The following is a 17220-nucleotide window of genomic DNA, read 5'->3' on the forward strand; positions in this document are numbered from 1 at the left end:
GTGAATGATATTGATGTAAAACCAAGATAAAAACAACTTTACTGATCAATTTATCCAGGTAAATTGCTATCATAAATTGTCATTTTCAGGTTGACAAGGGCGCAGCACCAATTTTGATTTCGACTCTTCCGGCAATTTACGTTACTAACGTATCCAACAAAAAGCAACTTGTTATTTCTCAAGAGAAATTAATAAACAATGCACGATGACTAATATGATCTTATTTAATTTTAATTAGATATTCTTCAATTATTATGTTGAAAAAAAATAACATGTCAACTATTTCGAGACAATATATTTTTAGCAAACATGTCAAGTTGTTTGGGACCGAGGGAAGTACTCAATAAGGTCCAACCATTTTTAATCTATGTGAATCAACCCTATTAAACGATGTTAATTTTATATAGATAATGATGTCACCTGTACTGTATAGTTTTAAAGGGAGCGTACCAATTCTCTAGTCTCTAGAGGAAGAAGCCACAATATAATTGTGGTCCCTATTGAAAGGAATAATCGTCTTTTTCTTAAAAGTGGTGTCGGATTCAACATTTTGTATATTAAATTATCCAGAGTTTATCACTTAAGGTGATACTGAAACAGGCACTTAAATAGAATGATAAATACTACTGATTTAGAGTGCTTCACAATTGAAACAAGCACTTAAGACCTTGATAACAAAACCCACATCAATGGACCATAACAAACCACCACGCTCCACACTGCCATACCCATGTCGCCATTTATGGCACGCCAGTCACAAAGGGTGGGGATGGGCTCTGATACCATAGTTTCAATGCAGGGAGAACAACACCCCAAAAGCAAAGCGTTATTGGGGTGGGTGGGAGAGTCCAAGGCTATATAAATAGCACATCAATACTTTGTCGTACTGATGTGGGACTTGCAATGGACCATAACACAAACCTTCATGCTAGAGAACTGCTCCAATAAGTACATGCTAGTGGGGCACGATTTGAAACACGGAGGATAAGGGCTGCCCCTCAAATAAAAGTACATGATGCACCAGATGACTATACTACACTGGCTGCAAGGGAGGAAAATTTTCATAATATCTAAACAAAGCTAGAGCATCATGTAATGTATAAATTTATAAATACAACTTAATAAACAAGCAACAACCATTTAGTTCAACAGAACAGTTTCAGCAGCCAGTACATGCCCAAAAAACTGTCCCAAGTTTTCCGCAACTGCAAAGTACTTGGATATTCGACTAGTAGAGAAGACAAAATTCTTATTTCTGGCTACTCAACATTTAGATAACAGAGGCAAGCAAGCCTGCGTATTTCTGATAACCACACTCAGCAATCTTGAAAGAAGATAGAACACTAGAAATTCAACCTTGCTGCTGCTGACTATAGACAAAATGGCGATGTTTGCCTAGTACAATATCAAGTGCATTCATTTCTCAAATAAACCAAATCTTATTCATACCTTTGCAATACTTTAGGCAAAGAGCGAATGAAGATTGCTCCATGGGTATATATTCAACTTCAGTAGTTGCTTTTAGTGCTCGATCGTAACATGCTCCTGCCCCACGTTAGTCTCTATTCGAGCTTCAACACCAGTCTCGATCTGGCTTGGTTCAACAGCTGATACAACCTCGCACTCTTGACCATCTGCATCAAGTTCAGTAGTTGGCTCGTGTTGGTTGCTTGGTTGAGAAGAAACTTCACACATTTCCTTGGGTAAAGCATTCGGCAGAGATGCAGCTTCAGTTGATTCCTTGGATAAGCTAGACTTGCGACTGGAAGGTTTTCTTGTTTCGTTGGATAAGTTGGTTTTCTCAGATGGCAGCTTTGGAAGTGACTTCCTTTGAGGCTTCTTAACATTGAGAGGAGAATGCCCTTTGACAGGGTTATTTTGAGATGCATTTTCGTCCAAGCTTAACCTACCTGGGCGCATGACGCTCTCATTGCTTCCTTCTTTCGTGGGAGAGCTCTTTCTCCTCCCAAGTTTGGGGGATTTAGCTCGGGTTGGTGGAATCTATCATCATAAGATAATAACAGAAGGTGATAGTTAAAGACCGGGATAACTTGTAGATTTCAAAAATAAACAGGAAGATATATTAAGGAGGGGCGGCTTCAGCGGCACATATACAAAACTAGTTAGAAAATAAGAAAGCAAATATTAGAAAATTTCTTTAGATAAAAGCATGACGTCTATATTGTAGTAAGCCATGAACAACCAGCATCCTAGTATCTTCACAGTAAGATCCCTGCAGATGAATTTTCTGATCTTTCATGAGTACTCAGACTAATAGAGCTTCTAGTGAAGTAATTAATACGATGCTGTCAATCTAATACAAACATAATACTAAGAAAAATAAATGTCAATAAAGTCAATTCTGACCAGAATCGTATGTCATGTAATTATCCCTTTCTGTCACACAAATCCTTCATTAAACTTGACATACTGACATTAGTAAGGGAAATCATATGGATTATTAAAACACACTGAAAAATTGCAAAAAAAACTGCATGTACGTTGTAATGTAACAATTACTTATACACAGCACAATTAGATAATACCCCTAAACAAGTGTATACAGCATACCTTGATACATTTTACACGTGTATATTGAATATACACGCACACAATAAATGGGGTAGAGGTTGATGAATATACCTGAATTTCCCTTTAGAACAGATAAGTTTTGCTTAACACTTTGGAGAGAGAAAATCTTTGACACCCGATAGAAGCATTTCCGCGTACTATCTAGTTTGCCAACTGAATAGTGAAGGGAGCTCCTAAATCTTCTCATACTACCTACTTATAAAAGCTAGCTTGACAATACCTTGCCTACTTGACCCTTTAACATTTCCTGATGTTAAAGTAAAGTAGATGGAGCCATTGGAGAAACTCCAATTTATGGTTGTTATGGAGATTAAGGACGTCTTTTAGTGTCTATAGCACGAAAGAGAGTGCTTTCAAGAAAGAACAAGTAATAGTCCAAAGCTAAGATATTTTACTAAGTCTAACATTTTACTGAATCAGGAATATATCTAGCCAACGATGAACTGTCAAGAACCACATACGTGCTCTTCACATTTCTATCATGCTTAACCACTGAACAAACATTTGCCTCTTACTGAGTTTTCTTATCTTACAATAAGAGTCACTAACCCAGTATATTTAGATGGCACCTTACGAGACTCAGGACGGGATGCTTTGCAGATCTCTCATTGTTGGTTGGGGCCAAGGGAGAGGAGGCTCTTGGGTTCAGATTTGGTACATGACTCCTTGGAACAAGGTTCAGTTCATTAGGAAAAGACTAAAAACAGCTCAAAGCGGGTAAAAGTCGTGTGCTGACAAAAGAAAGAGTTTGATTTCATGCTTGGTACGAGTGTTTCTGAAGGTATCTTCCATGAAGGGTATCAATATATATGAAGGAGAGATATGCCCGAGATTCATGGGTCCTAAGCATCATTGATTGTGTAGGTGTAATAGTGTATCTGTTGACACTACCACTAGAATTTACAACTTTACACCTAGTCTTTCATGTATCGATCAAGTGTATACAAGATCCCTTGCACGTCATATTATTGGCCTTAGGCCCAGCTAAGTCAGCAAAGCAGCACATATAATATGTACATTATCCCTCTTACAAAACCAGACCTTAGCAGCCTTTGACCCAACTGTCTGCAAACTAGCACTTAAAACAGAGGTTCCACCTGTCTCAGCCAAAGTCAGCCCTTCAGTGCTAAAGATCTATCAGGTCCAACCGTCTGACAGTTTCACCAACAAATAAGCGCCATAATGATTTTAAAATGTTGGGATGGCACACTAATGAGAGTGCAATGATACCAAGATTAACTTTCTGACAGTTTTTACATATATATGTCCCTTTTAAAAAGAGCAAGTAATAAAGTTGACGTTGTCTGGTTATCCATGAAAAAGGAAAAAGGTTGACCTGATTTACAGTATCATGAATCTCTGCACCGGACTTATATTTTACCAAGGCTAACTTTTCTGTTGTTACTTAAGCACGAGAATCATATTTTACACACCTATTTTATAAATTGTGCCACTGTATCTTCAGATTTTATACTTGTTGAATGTTTCCTCAGAGATTAGCCACATCAATTATGCATCAAAAGGTAGAGATTCATTTACTGATGGAACATCAACTAGAGACACACACTTATTATGCTTCTTTTTTCCAGATCATGCTAAGCATTCGAAATGGTGATGAAATTCCACTAGCTTTACCAAAGTAAATCTTCACAATCACAAAAATGTACCAAGGGCAATGCGCTTGTGGTCTAATTGTCTAAAACTCAAGACATTGAACTCCCAACTCTACCAAGCTATATCCAGTTTAACCATTGAGAGCTGACGCTTCTTCGTAGCTCAGTGCTACTGCAATTTCACAAAAATGTATCAAGGGAAATGCATCTATTGTGGCCAAAAAATCAAGCGCGGAACCTCCCAACTCTACCAAGCTATATTGGTATATCGAGATTAAACATTGACAACAAAGGGTTTCTTCGAAAGTTCAGAACTCAGTAGCACTGCAATTTCTTTCTTGGCAGTTCATCACATTTTGACAGAGTCAGCGGTCACGGCAGCTAAGACGGCTGCTTTTGAGAGCTTGTATGCAGGGTTACAGGGGAAAGGAGGGGAGAAAAAGTTGTTCCGACTCGCTAAGGCTAGGGAGAGGAAGGGTCGTGACCTCGATCAGGTGCGGTGCATTAAGGGGGAGGACGGTAGAGTGTTGGTGGAGGACGGCCACATAAAGAAGAGATGGCAGTCGTACTTTCATAGGCTCTTGAATGACGAGGGGGACAGAGCTATTGTGTTAGGGGAACTGGAGCACTCAGGGGAGTGTCGGGATTTTAGCTATTGTAGACGTTTTAAGGTAGACGAGGTTAGACAGGCAGTCCGCAGGATGCGAAGGGGTAGGGCGACGGGGCCGGATGAGATACCGGTGGAGTTTTGGAAGTTCGTTGGAGAGGCTGGTGTAAGGTGGTTGACTGCATTGTTCAATGAAATTTTCAGGACAGCAAAGATGCCCGAGGCGTGGAGGTGGAGTACCATGATCCCCCTCTATAAGAATAAGGGGGACATTCAGTGTTGCAATAACTATAGGGGGATTAAGTTACTGAGTCACTCTATGAAGATCTGGGAGAGAGTGGTCGAGGTGAGGCTGAGACGGGTAGTGTCTATCTCGGAAAACCAGTTCGGATTTATGCCCGGCCGCTCGACGACGGAGGCAATTCACCTGGTACGGCGGTTGGTGGAGCAATATAGGGAAAGGAAGAAGGATTTGCACATGGTGTTCATCGACCTAGAAAAGGCGTACGACAAAGTCCCCAGGGAGGTGCTTTGGAGATGCTTGGAGGTGAGTGGAGTACCGCAGGCATATAGCAGAGTAATTAAGGATATGTATGAGGGAGCGAAAACCCAGGTGAGGACGGCGGGAGGAGACTCAGAGCATTTCACTGTCCTGACAGGATTGCATCAGGGATCTACTCTTAGTCCCTTTTTGTTTGCGCTAGTAATGGATGTGTTAACGCGGCGTATCCAAGGGGAGGTGCCGTGGTGTATGCGTTTTGCAGACGATGTAGTCCTGATAGATGAGACGCGAGGGGGTGTGAACGAAAAATTAGAGCTGTGGAGGCAAACTCTGGAGTCTAAAGGGTTCAGGGTGAGCAGAACCAAGACAGAGTATGTGGAATGTAAGTTTCATGACGTAAGGCGAGAGAATGAGGTAGTGGTGAGGCTAGAAGCGCAGGAGGTAAAGAAAAGGGATAAGTTCAAGTACCTCGGGTCCGTGATCCAGAGTAACGGTGAGATTGACGAGGATGTCTCGCACCGTATCGGGGCGGGATGGATGAAGTGGAAACTTGCATCGGGGGTGCTGTGTGATAAGAAGGTGCCGCCCAAGCTTAAAGGTAAATTCTATAGGGTGGTAGTCCGTCCGGCCTTGCTGTATGGAGCGGAGTGTTGGCCAGTTAAGAACTCCCACACCCAAAGAATGAAGGTGGCAGAAATGCGGATGTTGCGCTGGATGTGTGGACTGACCCGAAGGGATAGAGCTCGGAATGAGACTATCCGGGAGAAGGTTGGTGTGACTTCAGTGGAGTGTAAGATGCGGGAAGCACGATTGAGATGGTTCGGACACGTGAAGAGGAGGGGCATGGATGCCCCGGTCCGTAGGTGTGAGAGGCTAGCGTTGGATGGTTTTAGACGGGGTAGGGGTAGACCGAAGAAGTACTGGGGTGAGGTGATTAGGCGGGACATGGAACAGTTACAGCTTACCGAGGACATGACCCTAGATAGGAAGGTCTGGAAGACGCGAATTACGGCAGAGGATTAGGGCCTGTTCGGGTCGCTAATGTAGGGAGGTAATTGGTGGGGGTGTATTCCTGGTATGATTCCGTATTCAATGTTCTGTTCCGTGTTCCGTGTTCTATGTTTGTTACGAATCTGTGTGCTTTCCTCTGCTTTATATTCCTGCATTCCTGCTTTACTCTGTTTTATATTCCTTATGGCTGCAGTATCTATGTTATGTCATCTGCTTCTGTGCTGTACTATGTGTTTGTTTGATATCTCGTAACTTGAGCCGGGGGTCTTTCGGAAACAGCCTTTCTACTTCATCAGAGGTAGAGGTATGGACTGCGTACATCTTACCCCCCCCAGACCCCACAAAGTGGGAATACACTGGGTTTGTTGTTGTTGTTGTTGTTGTTGCATCACATTTTGACAGAGCATGCAGTTTAAATGTCAAGTTGAAAGCATTCGAAAAATCAGTTCATTTACTATATTTTAGAGCTTCGCAAAAAGCAAAAGTTAAGCAACGGTCCACATTACCTGACACCAAATATAGTAGTAAATTCTAATATATGTATTGATAACACGTTATTAGGATGACGAAAATGAAATTTATCAAAAATTTATTACACAATCCAAAATATTACCTATTTGGAGTTTAAAAGAATGGTAACAAAATCATTTTGAGCCAAAGAATCAATAAATATTCAATTTACTATGTCTAAGAACAGCAAAAGGCATTTCGAACAATACAAGATTGCATTTCTCGGCATGTAACATACAACACAGCAAAAAATTACCTTCTTCAACTCCATCTTTGGAGGTGCAGGTTCCTGATAAAAGCTTGGCATGGGAGTAGCTTTAAATTTTAAGCTCTTCCGTAACTTTTTGATCTCAGCTTCTTGTGTTTCCTGTTAGAAAATTGAAAGACAATAAATAAGAATGCTACAAGACAACCCAACAACAAGAAATGTTCTACACCAAGAAGATCCAGAAGCAGACCTTAGTCTTGGCTTGCATATTACTCTCCTCTACTTCCTTTGCATGGATTTTTTCTTCGAGCTTGGAATAAAACTGTCCAAATGCCACAAGACAAATTTTCTTAAGTTGACTACATGGTGCAAGACAATCAGGTATATATTATAAGCTTCAGCGATGCAAGCAGAGGGCTGACCTCTTTCCTTTTCTCAGCTCTTTCATCACACTTGAAATTGATATTGTAGGTTGGGAGAGTACCTACTTTGCGGGGTTTGGCATCTGATGCAGCAGTAGGACTGCTATGAAGTGATCAAGGATAAACTGAAAGATTTTTATTATGCTAATACAAATAAGAACTCCAAATCAAAGGAGTGAAGGAAAAAAAAAATTAACGTATTTAGGATACGAAGATGATTCTGCACTTCCATCAGCTTTATTAGGGGGCACTTTCTTCAAAGGCATCAGCTTTATTTTTTCCCTGCAGTAACGAAATTATAGTTCACAACCACTGGGGAGAAAAGTCATTATTGATTGTTTGGCATGTTAGCAAGCATTATCAGTACAATTATCATACAACTCCAAGCAACAGGTAAGAAACTACAAGATAAATGGGACATACTTGAGGCCTTCAGACTGTACAGCACTCGGAGAAGCTGATGCTTCAGCATGACCAGGTTGCTGTTAGAAGACAGCAGAAAAGGAATATGATATTGATAACAATAAACAAAAGCATATGAAGCTGCAATATTGAAATTTAGATTGCTGTTACTCTGGACAGTAGGTCATAAATTAGACCTAAGACATTACCTTAGCACGATCAACATTTAGATGAGCCAATGCAGGTTTTGAATAGTACTCAGCAGTGTTCTTGTCACTGAATGATTTACCCTTTGCATCAACGGAAGATGGCTGTTTAGGACGAGATTTGGAGGCAAGGGTACCATTTGATGCCTCTTTTCCGTTACTTTTCTTGGCTGTGCCATTTTTGGTGCTGGAATTCTTAGTATTCCTTGCCCTTACTGGAGTCTTTTGCTCTTTACTGTTTGTCACCTCCTCAGATTCTTTTGCTTCATGTTCCTGTAAGGAAATAAGAGATTACCTAATGTGGCGTTCAAAATGTCCTACGTAAGCTAAAAAGCTGAATAAACTCCCTTACCTCAGAGTTGACACCGACATTGCTTTCTAAAGTTATCGTAGTTTCATTACTGACTTCTTGGATAGAAGATCCAACTGTTTCACTATCAGTCACCGCGACAGCGCTCTGGAAACTCCTCTCTAGTTCTTCATTACTGGAACTTGCATGAGGCATCCCATTGGGTATACCAGCAACAGCTTCAGGAAGTTGGTGAACTCCGTTTCCAAAGCCCAACCCATTTCCAGAAATAGTTATGTTATTGACAACATCCATCATGCTCTATAATGCTTCGAAATTTGCAACCACAATTCTACATGTCAAAACAACAAACAGAAAATGCCACATGATTACAACGATTTAGGTTCTAAAAAAATGCAGTCTCAAACTTGAGGAAAAAAAAAAACCAATCCAGTAGAACACGAATTGTACACAAAAAACTACCAAACCAATGCTACAACCACCAAATTTCAACTACTGGTAAAGCAGTCATGATTCCTTCGCGTAAACTAGAACTTAATTTAGCAGCTCTTTCCAAGAGGCGTGAATGCACATACAAAAACATATAACTCAACTTTGAAAATCAAACTTCAGACCACTACAAACTCTCATCTATGACAAAGATTGCCTTCTAATACTTCAACCACATTGTTCTTCAAACCTATATCGCTCGGGCTCTTCAAAAATGTAAGCCGGTACGCGTTGAATTCTCCAGAATAGTGTGTTTTTGAATCATCCGACACAGGTGTGGCACAACTTAGCTTGAAAAAAACTAACCACACACAAATCAAACACTTTACTTGCTCTATTGGAAGCAAGTCAATACCATTTCTTCTGAACTCACAAACAAGGTAAGAACAACTTAAAAATCAAGCCTATCCATCAACAATGAGTCAATTTCAAGTCGGTTTGGGTCCATGATATGGATCTTCTATATCCATTCTATTCTATTCAAGTTCACCTACACAAAGTCTCAGCTAATAACCACAAACAAAGAACTCAAAAAACCAAATCCAAATACAGTACCAGAAGAAGACAAAATCAGTAAACCGACACTTACACTACTAGATCTCCAAACCCATAAAAAGATCCAATATTTTTCTCAATCCAAGATTCACACAGCAAATCCAAACCCCAAAAACAGCACAACCCATTTTCACAGTACAAATTCCAACAAGATTACACATAATATACCAACATATATAAACACAAACAACAAATGCAGTTACTATACTTACCTAAACAACTATAAAAAGATCACAAGTCCATGAAATCCACCAGGGATCTGACTGAATCTTGAACAAAAATAGGAAAACACTTGCAAAACAAACAAGAATCTGAAACCTTTAAAACAATTTATGAAAATGTAACTGTACTAAAGATGTCTTTTTTTTTTTCTTGGTGGGGTTTTCTTGAACTTGGAAAGTGAAAAAAGTTGTGAACTTTGAAGATGGGGTTTCTCTATTTCTCAAAATTTTCACTTCATTTCAACTCAAGATTAGAGAGGGGGGACGGTTTTGCTCATGTGTCTCTGTGTGTTGGGATGCTTTTCTCAATTTATTTTAGTAGTTCTGCCTGACACAACGATAGCTTCGGAATAACCAGTAAAATTATCGTATTAATTAAAATAGCCTCAAATTAACTGATAAAATTATTGCAACAAGAATGATAGTTTTGGACTTATGAGAAAAATTATATAAAGTAATCAGAAATTTATGAATTATAAGTAGTGAAAATAGTTTCTTATAATTGATGCTTATGATCCGGCCAGCGAGAATTTTAATATGCAGAAATATTTTTTTCATGTGTATTAACTGATGAAATTACTGTCAGAAATATAAAATAAAATTAGATATAATTAATTTTCTTATTTAATTTTTTTAAAATTATGCGAGATCTTCAATACAGAAAATGCCTCTCTACTCCTTCGGGGGTAGTGGTATGGACTACGTACATTTTACCCTCCCCAGACCCCACTATGTGGGAATATACTGGGTTTGTTGTTGTTGTTCAATACAGAAAATTGTACTTTTTATGTGACAGAAGTATTCAAATCTATTCCAGGTCACTGTCTCATAAGAGAGAGAGAGAGAGATGACCTTAAATTTAAGGATAGGGAAATAGTACATACAGTTTTTAGAAAGAACAGACTTGTAACAGCCCCATGATTAAAGGGACATCTTTGTTTAACTGCTCATATCAATGGCTCACAATTGATCATGATTATTCCTTTTCTAAATTGGATTTAATTAATTAATTTTACTTCTTCTTTTGTATGCATATATTCATTTTATTATTACTATTACCATTTTACTTCTTCTTTTGTATGCATTTTATTCATTTTTCTTAATCATTTCAAATTTGAACATGCAAAAAAATGTGGAAGAATTTTTCTTAAATAGATCTATTTGAATGTGAATTAATCCAACTTCATTTTAAATATTTATGAAAATCAAAAAAGAAAGTATATTTATTGTTTTCCAAAAAGAGAGGTAGGTAGACCAAAGTCACAATTTTAATGAGGACAACAGTAAACCCAAGTCACAATTTCAAGTACATTGGCTCCCCCATTCGTCCATGTAAAAAATAAAAATTAAAAACAAGTGTTTGTTTATATTTTGAATTTCTTTTTAGAATTTTTAAAGATGAGTATTAAGTTAAATGTATATTCAAACATAACTTGATTTTCCAAGCATTTTAAAACTTCTTTCTTTTCCGAATACTACATTTTTTATAAATATCATATTTTTACGTTCAAACGTACACTAGATAAGGTATATTTCATTTGATTTTCTCCTGTCCTAGTTTTTATGCAGATTGAATCAATACAAAATAACTCTTCAGAATTTTCATTAAAGAAATGAGTTTGGACTTTTCTGTGTGATTTTCGTTGAATGTCAATTATATAATTAGTTGATAAATAGACATGGATTTATCATGTTTAAACGTGTATTTGCCTTTAAAGTTACTATAATATGTATATTACTTCACATTTAACATTTGATTTATTTGCAAAATTCAGAAGAAAAGATTTTATTTTGCTTTTAAGCAATAACATTACAATAAAATCATTCTAATAATAATGAATATGTTTAGTATGAAGGTATAACGATTAACGAATATGTTCAGTATGAAGGTATAACGATTAACGCAATAAGCTACATAGTTGATTTTGAATATATTATCAGTTCAAAATTTTTTATTTATATAGCACTATCCAAGAGATTTAGGAAATATTTTTTTTAAAAAAAACTAAATAATATTCCTTCGGTACCATATTAATTGTTCATTTTTCCTTCAACACACTCAATAAGAATTCACAAATAAAAATGATAGTTTTATTAATTTACCTCTCAAGAATTTTTTTTGAAATTTTAAAAATAACTTGCTTTAAATTTCAAAGAGAACAAATTGTAAGCGTGAATGAAAAAATGTAATTAATTCTATCTTAATTTTGTAAATTAACAAGTAACTTGAAATAACTATTTATAATAAGTTAGACAAATAATATGAGATATTTCATTAATCACAGAGTTAAAATGAAGGAGATAAAGGGAAAACAAAAAACAAGAGCATCATAATTTTGCACGGGAAATCAATTAAAAATATTTTTTCTTTCTAATAAAAGAAAAATGAAAACATCTAAGTCAACAAAGATAAAGCACTAAGTTTTTGACAAAGTTGATTTAATATTCCTCACCCAAATCCTATAAATCTAGACAAATTGGAATAAAAGATATGCTTGATGGTTGATAGTCATTATCAAATTGGAATAATAATGTTTTTTCTTGTTTTATTTTTCTTTTTGAATAGGCATTTTTAGTAGAGGATTTTCATATATAGTAATAATAATAATTCCACCTCTAAGTGGAAAAAGTCTATTAGTTTTCTTTTTGAAGGTTCAAAACTAATTTTCCTGTATTGTGTATTGATCATCTTTTAAAGAAATAAATTGAACAATGAAAATAAAAGATAATTTATTTTCTTCTTGTAGAATGGGGATAGAGATGGAATATTCTACTACCCTACTTTTTTCAAAATAAATACTATTTTTATATCGAATTTCTAACGCATGGTTAAGTTAACCAACTTTTTAGTATAAATTTTAGGTGTGAATACTTCCATTGCAAAGATGTGATATTTAAAATAATAATAATAATATATTTCGTGTAGCCCATAAATGATATGGGGAGGACAGTATACGTGAATCTAATTTCTACTATTATTTTTGATAGACCTAATAAAAGCAGTTCAAAGAAAAAAAAGAAATACTGAAAATAGAAAAAATAACATACAGTATTAAAAATAACAAGTAATAGCCAAATAATACTACAACAGAATACTACTATAATCGTACTATACGAAATAACAGATAATAACATAAACTGAAAAATTAAAAAACGCTACGACTACTGAAATGGACAACAAGATAATACACTCCTACCTACTTGTATGGACATAATCCTACCTACTATCTTTCTACCTCAACATGCGTTCTTCACATGACTTTTCTATCTAAGGTCATATGCTCGATTGACACGTAAGCTGCAACTGCGTCATGTCATACCTAATCACCTCATCAGATACCTTTTCAATTTACTACCTCTCATAAATTCATCCATAGTCAACTTCTCACGTCTCAGCAAGAAGCATTCAAAAAATCTCCTCATCTATCTCAACAGCTCGCTTCTTACATATCTTGTCGTTCATCAAAGTCACTCTCACCTATCTTAAATTTTTCCATTTTTAATTCCATCTTTCCTAATACATTCACACATTGATTGTAATATTCTTATCTCCGCCATTTTCATCAATATGTGATATTTGAAAGCAAAAAAAATCCAACTTGAACAAAAGATATCTTAATTACATACTACCAAGGTTTGCTGATTTGGCATCACAAGTGGCAAGGGAAGTGCTTTGCTGGATATCTTAAATTTTTTCTTACATGCATGTGACCTCATTATAGAGTAGTTGCTTAAAATGGACGAAAACTTTTTAGATTTGAGGCCATATAAATCAAAGGCGGAACTAGAATGTAGATTATGAATTCGGCAAAATTCATTAACGAACATGTCTATATGCTAAAATATTTTATATAATATATATAATAATTTATTCAGAACTAAATAGTAATTTTTTAAAATAATAATTTTAAATTCATAAACTCAAAATCTTAAATCTGTTTTTTTTTTTTTAAATAATCTATTTGTTAAATGAGAAACATTCTCGAAGTCAATGATAAAAGAAGATAAACAAAGAAAATAAGTTTATTGAAGTGGCCATAATCTATCATAAATTTATGATTTATTATTAGACAAGCTCAACTATAGAGGCATTTTCCTAGTAGTGGCCACTTTGTGAAGAAATTTTAAACACAGATGGCTAATGTGAATATGATGGTTGATTAGGTTAATTAATCTCACTTAATCGCTCAGGGGTAAAACCTAAGTTTATTCTCTTGAACAAACAGCACAAGAGACCATTCATTTTGTCATTTTTGTTGGGATCAAAATTAAGAATGGTCCTACGGAAGCTAATAGTTGCAAATTATGCAAGCGATAAATTAGATGACAAAAAAAAACATACTAAAAAGCATAATTATTATATGATTTGAGCCAATTGGCCTACACATGAAACTACTATATAAAAGAAACATTAAAACTATAGAGAGAATAGTACCCCCTAAATAAAACTCTTTAAGAGAATGTAACGACCCTCTTAGTCGTTTGTGAATTTTGCTTGTCTTTTCCATTTTAGTTCTCCCCGTAGTTTGTATACGTGATTTATGACTTACCGAGATGGATAGTACCAATTCGTGAGGTACTCAAAAGTGAGTTAAGTCATTAATTGGGTTATTGAGTTTTAAGAAAGTTAAGTTCAACCATGATCAATTTTTGATCAAAATGAGCTCACTTTAGTATTTTAATATTTTTTTAATAGATTTGAAACATACTTTTTAGTCAATTTACATATTTAATTTATTTCTAGGGGTTCGAACAAATTTTGAGAATTTATTAAAAGTTTTGGGTATTTTAAATAATTAGTTTAATTAGTGATTTAATGGACCATCATATTAGTTCTTGTCCTTCTTTCGGGTAATGAAACACTCTCTATCTCTCTTTATTTTGGATATTTCTTTTAGAGATGTTTTTCATTTTAGAAGTTCCTGTACGATGACTTGCGAGTCTTTAAGATTTTAATAGGTAGTTTGTTTGATTTTCGCACAACTAATGATTAGATTTGGAATTATTATCGTTAAGTTGGTTTTTATGATAATCTCATTTTAATGTTGACTATATAATTAGGGAATGGTTCGAGTTAAATGGTTCTCCCACAGGAAGATCAGTGTGGATTCCACTCGCCCATTTGGGTCGTGACAAAGTTGGTATCAGAGCCCTAAGTTCGTCGATCTGGTTGTACGAGGACATGTCTACTAGAGTCCTGCGGAATGGTACAGAGACGTCTATACTTTTCTTCAAGAGGCTACAGGACACTAGGTTTCTTACATATAATTACTTGATTTCTATTGGTATCTGGCGATCCCAATTGATATCTGGCGATCCCAATTGGTATCTGACTTCTTTTATTTTTATTCTCATAGATGGTAAGAACATGAGCGAATAGAGAAGGAGTTAAGGTGCCCAAACTGTCTAGTGGGGCTACGGTTCGGGGCACAGGACAGACGAGAGAAAGATGAGATAGAGGAATGAGAGATCCCATTAGGGGTAGATTTCAGGCCATGAGACCAGCTAGGGAGAGGTCAATATCTCATTCCCCACATAAAGATATGCCTGAGATAGCTGAGGATAGAGCAATACTAGTACATGATGAGGGTATTGCCTGTTCATGATGGGGTCACACCAGTTCAGGAAGGGGCAACTCCAATTCAGGTCTTCCGATGTGATTCAGCAGGTTCTGAGCTTCTTGAGTGGGTTAGAAAAATCAAAACTATGCCCGCAGTACCTGCAATTCAGCATTTGAGGGTGTAACATGCTGCTATTATAGCTCCTCAAATAAAAGAGGTATCGGAGTCGGGTATTTTTTTAAGACAGATAGTGCACCCGATGATGACTGGAGATGAGCATGATTTATTTTACAAATTTATCAAGATGAATCCATGTTCTCCCTGGCACCGAGTCTGAGGATGCCAATGAGTTCATTATTGATTGTTATGATAGACTTCACAAGATGGGTGTGGTTGAAACGTATAACGTAGAGTTGGTAACTTTTCAGTTTTAAGGATATGCCAAGATGTGGTGGGGAGCTTATGTCGAGTGTACGGCTAAGGGTTTGCCTTTGTTGACTGAAACTCAGTTTTACTCAGTTTTTCTAGAAAAGTATGTGCCTCATACATTGAGGGACAGAAAAATGAATGAGTTCACTAATCTTGAGCAGAGGAGTATGTCGATTGTGGCCTAAGATGCTAAATTCCATTCATTATCTCAATATTCACCTCAGCTGCTAAAAATTGAGAAGGAGAGGTTCGTTTCTTTGTGGAGAGTTTGAATACAGGTATCCAAATTTATTCTCTTCAAATGACGTTTTTGGGTAAGTTTTTCCAAGAGATGGTTGATTTTGTTAAGAAGGTAAAGGGTATAAGGCAAGAGGTTTATGCCAAGGTAGAAGGAAAGAAGACCCACAGGGGGCAATTTTAGTGGTTCTTATTCTAGGGGTCAGAGTTCACAAAGATATCCTGCTCACCCCATTTAGTCAGCGATGCAGGTGTTTGTTAGGGGTCCGCCAGGGGCTACCTAGTTGTTTTTAGACATTGGTGGTTACCTCACTTTGTTTCCATCATCTCAATGACCCACCTTGAATTATATTTATGATGAGTGTGGCGGAGTTGGCCACATCAGGAGGTTTTGTCTTAATTTCAGACAGTATGGATAGTCTGGCCAACAGCAAGCCCCTCAAGTTCTAGTTCCAGCAAATAAGAGAGGTGTAGTAATAGTAAAGGTCATCGACAAGGTGTGTATGGTGGTCACCAGGAAAGTAGGGGTGCTAATCAACCCCATTGAGGTAGTTCTCAGCTCAACATGGGTGACGCTCAAACTAGTGATATGGACCACATCTATGTTTTTTCAGGCAGGCCTGAGGCAAAGGCATCAAATGTTGTTATTATAGGTACTATTCTTGTCTGTGACCAAATGGCCACTGTATAATTTGATCCTGATTCTACTTTCTCATATGTATATGTCAGTTTTGTTGTAGGGTTGGACATGGTGTATGATATACTTATCTTTCCTATTCGTGTGTCTATCCCTATTGGTGATTCTGTTATTGTTAGGATTTACCGCTCTTGTTTTTTTTAGGTTTATGAGATATCAAACTTGGACATATTTGGTGATTCTAGACACGGTAGATTTTGATATAAATTTGGAGATGAGTTGGGTGTCTTTGTAGCATGCTTTATTAGACTATTATGCTAAGACAGTGACTGTGGCTATGCCGAAAATAGATAGAGTTGAGTAGGAGGGCGATTATAGTCTTGATCTAATGAAACTTATTTTTTTTGTACGTACAAAGATGTTGATTGGAAAGGGTTATTTAACCTTTCCAGCACATCTTAGGTACACTATTGCAGATGCCTCATCTATGGAATCAGTTTCTATGGTGTGTGAGTTCCACTAAGTTTTTTCTGTAGATTTGCCTGGCATGCCATCAGATTGTGACATTGATTTCTGCATTGATCTAAAGCCAGGTACTCATCCCATTTCTATTCTGCTTTATAGGATGGCTCCAGCTGAGTTGAGGGATCTAAAGGCTTATTTGCAGAATTTATTGGGAAAAGGGTTTATCCGTCTAAGTGCCTTTCC

At 36.7% G+C, this 17220-nt stretch overlaps 1 protein-coding gene across 2 annotated transcripts; it reads right to left on the bottom strand.

The window, feature by feature from the left end:
- Positions 1–1088: 1088 nt before the first annotated feature.
- Positions 1089–10212, bottom strand: LOC107872844 (protein WVD2-like 6). 2 transcript variants are annotated; one of them, XM_016719471.2, is made up of 9 exons: positions 9640–10212; positions 8426–8714; positions 8077–8346; positions 7889–7947; positions 7676–7747; positions 7466–7568; positions 7294–7365; positions 7092–7202; positions 1089–2001 (listed from the first exon to the last, which is right to left on the bottom strand). In XM_016719471.2, exons 2-9 carry the CDS (start codon positions 8678–8680, stop codon positions 1522–1524), a joined length of 1422 nt encoding a protein of 473 aa, XP_016574957.1. In that variant the 5' UTR covers positions 8681–8714; positions 9640–10212; the 3' UTR covers positions 1089–1521. The 2 variants fall into 2 exon arrangements, with proteins under 2 accessions (XP_016574957.1, XP_016574958.1); XM_016719472.2 differs by having other exon boundaries at positions 7466–7565; positions 9640–10063.
- Between the last annotated feature and the right edge of the window lie 7008 nt (positions 10213–17220).

Source organism: Capsicum annuum, chromosome 6 (assembly GCF_002878395.1).
Source record: "Capsicum annuum cultivar UCD-10X-F1 chromosome 6, UCD10Xv1.1, whole genome shotgun sequence".
Taxonomy (NCBI): Eukaryota; Viridiplantae; Streptophyta; class Magnoliopsida; order Solanales; family Solanaceae; genus Capsicum; species Capsicum annuum.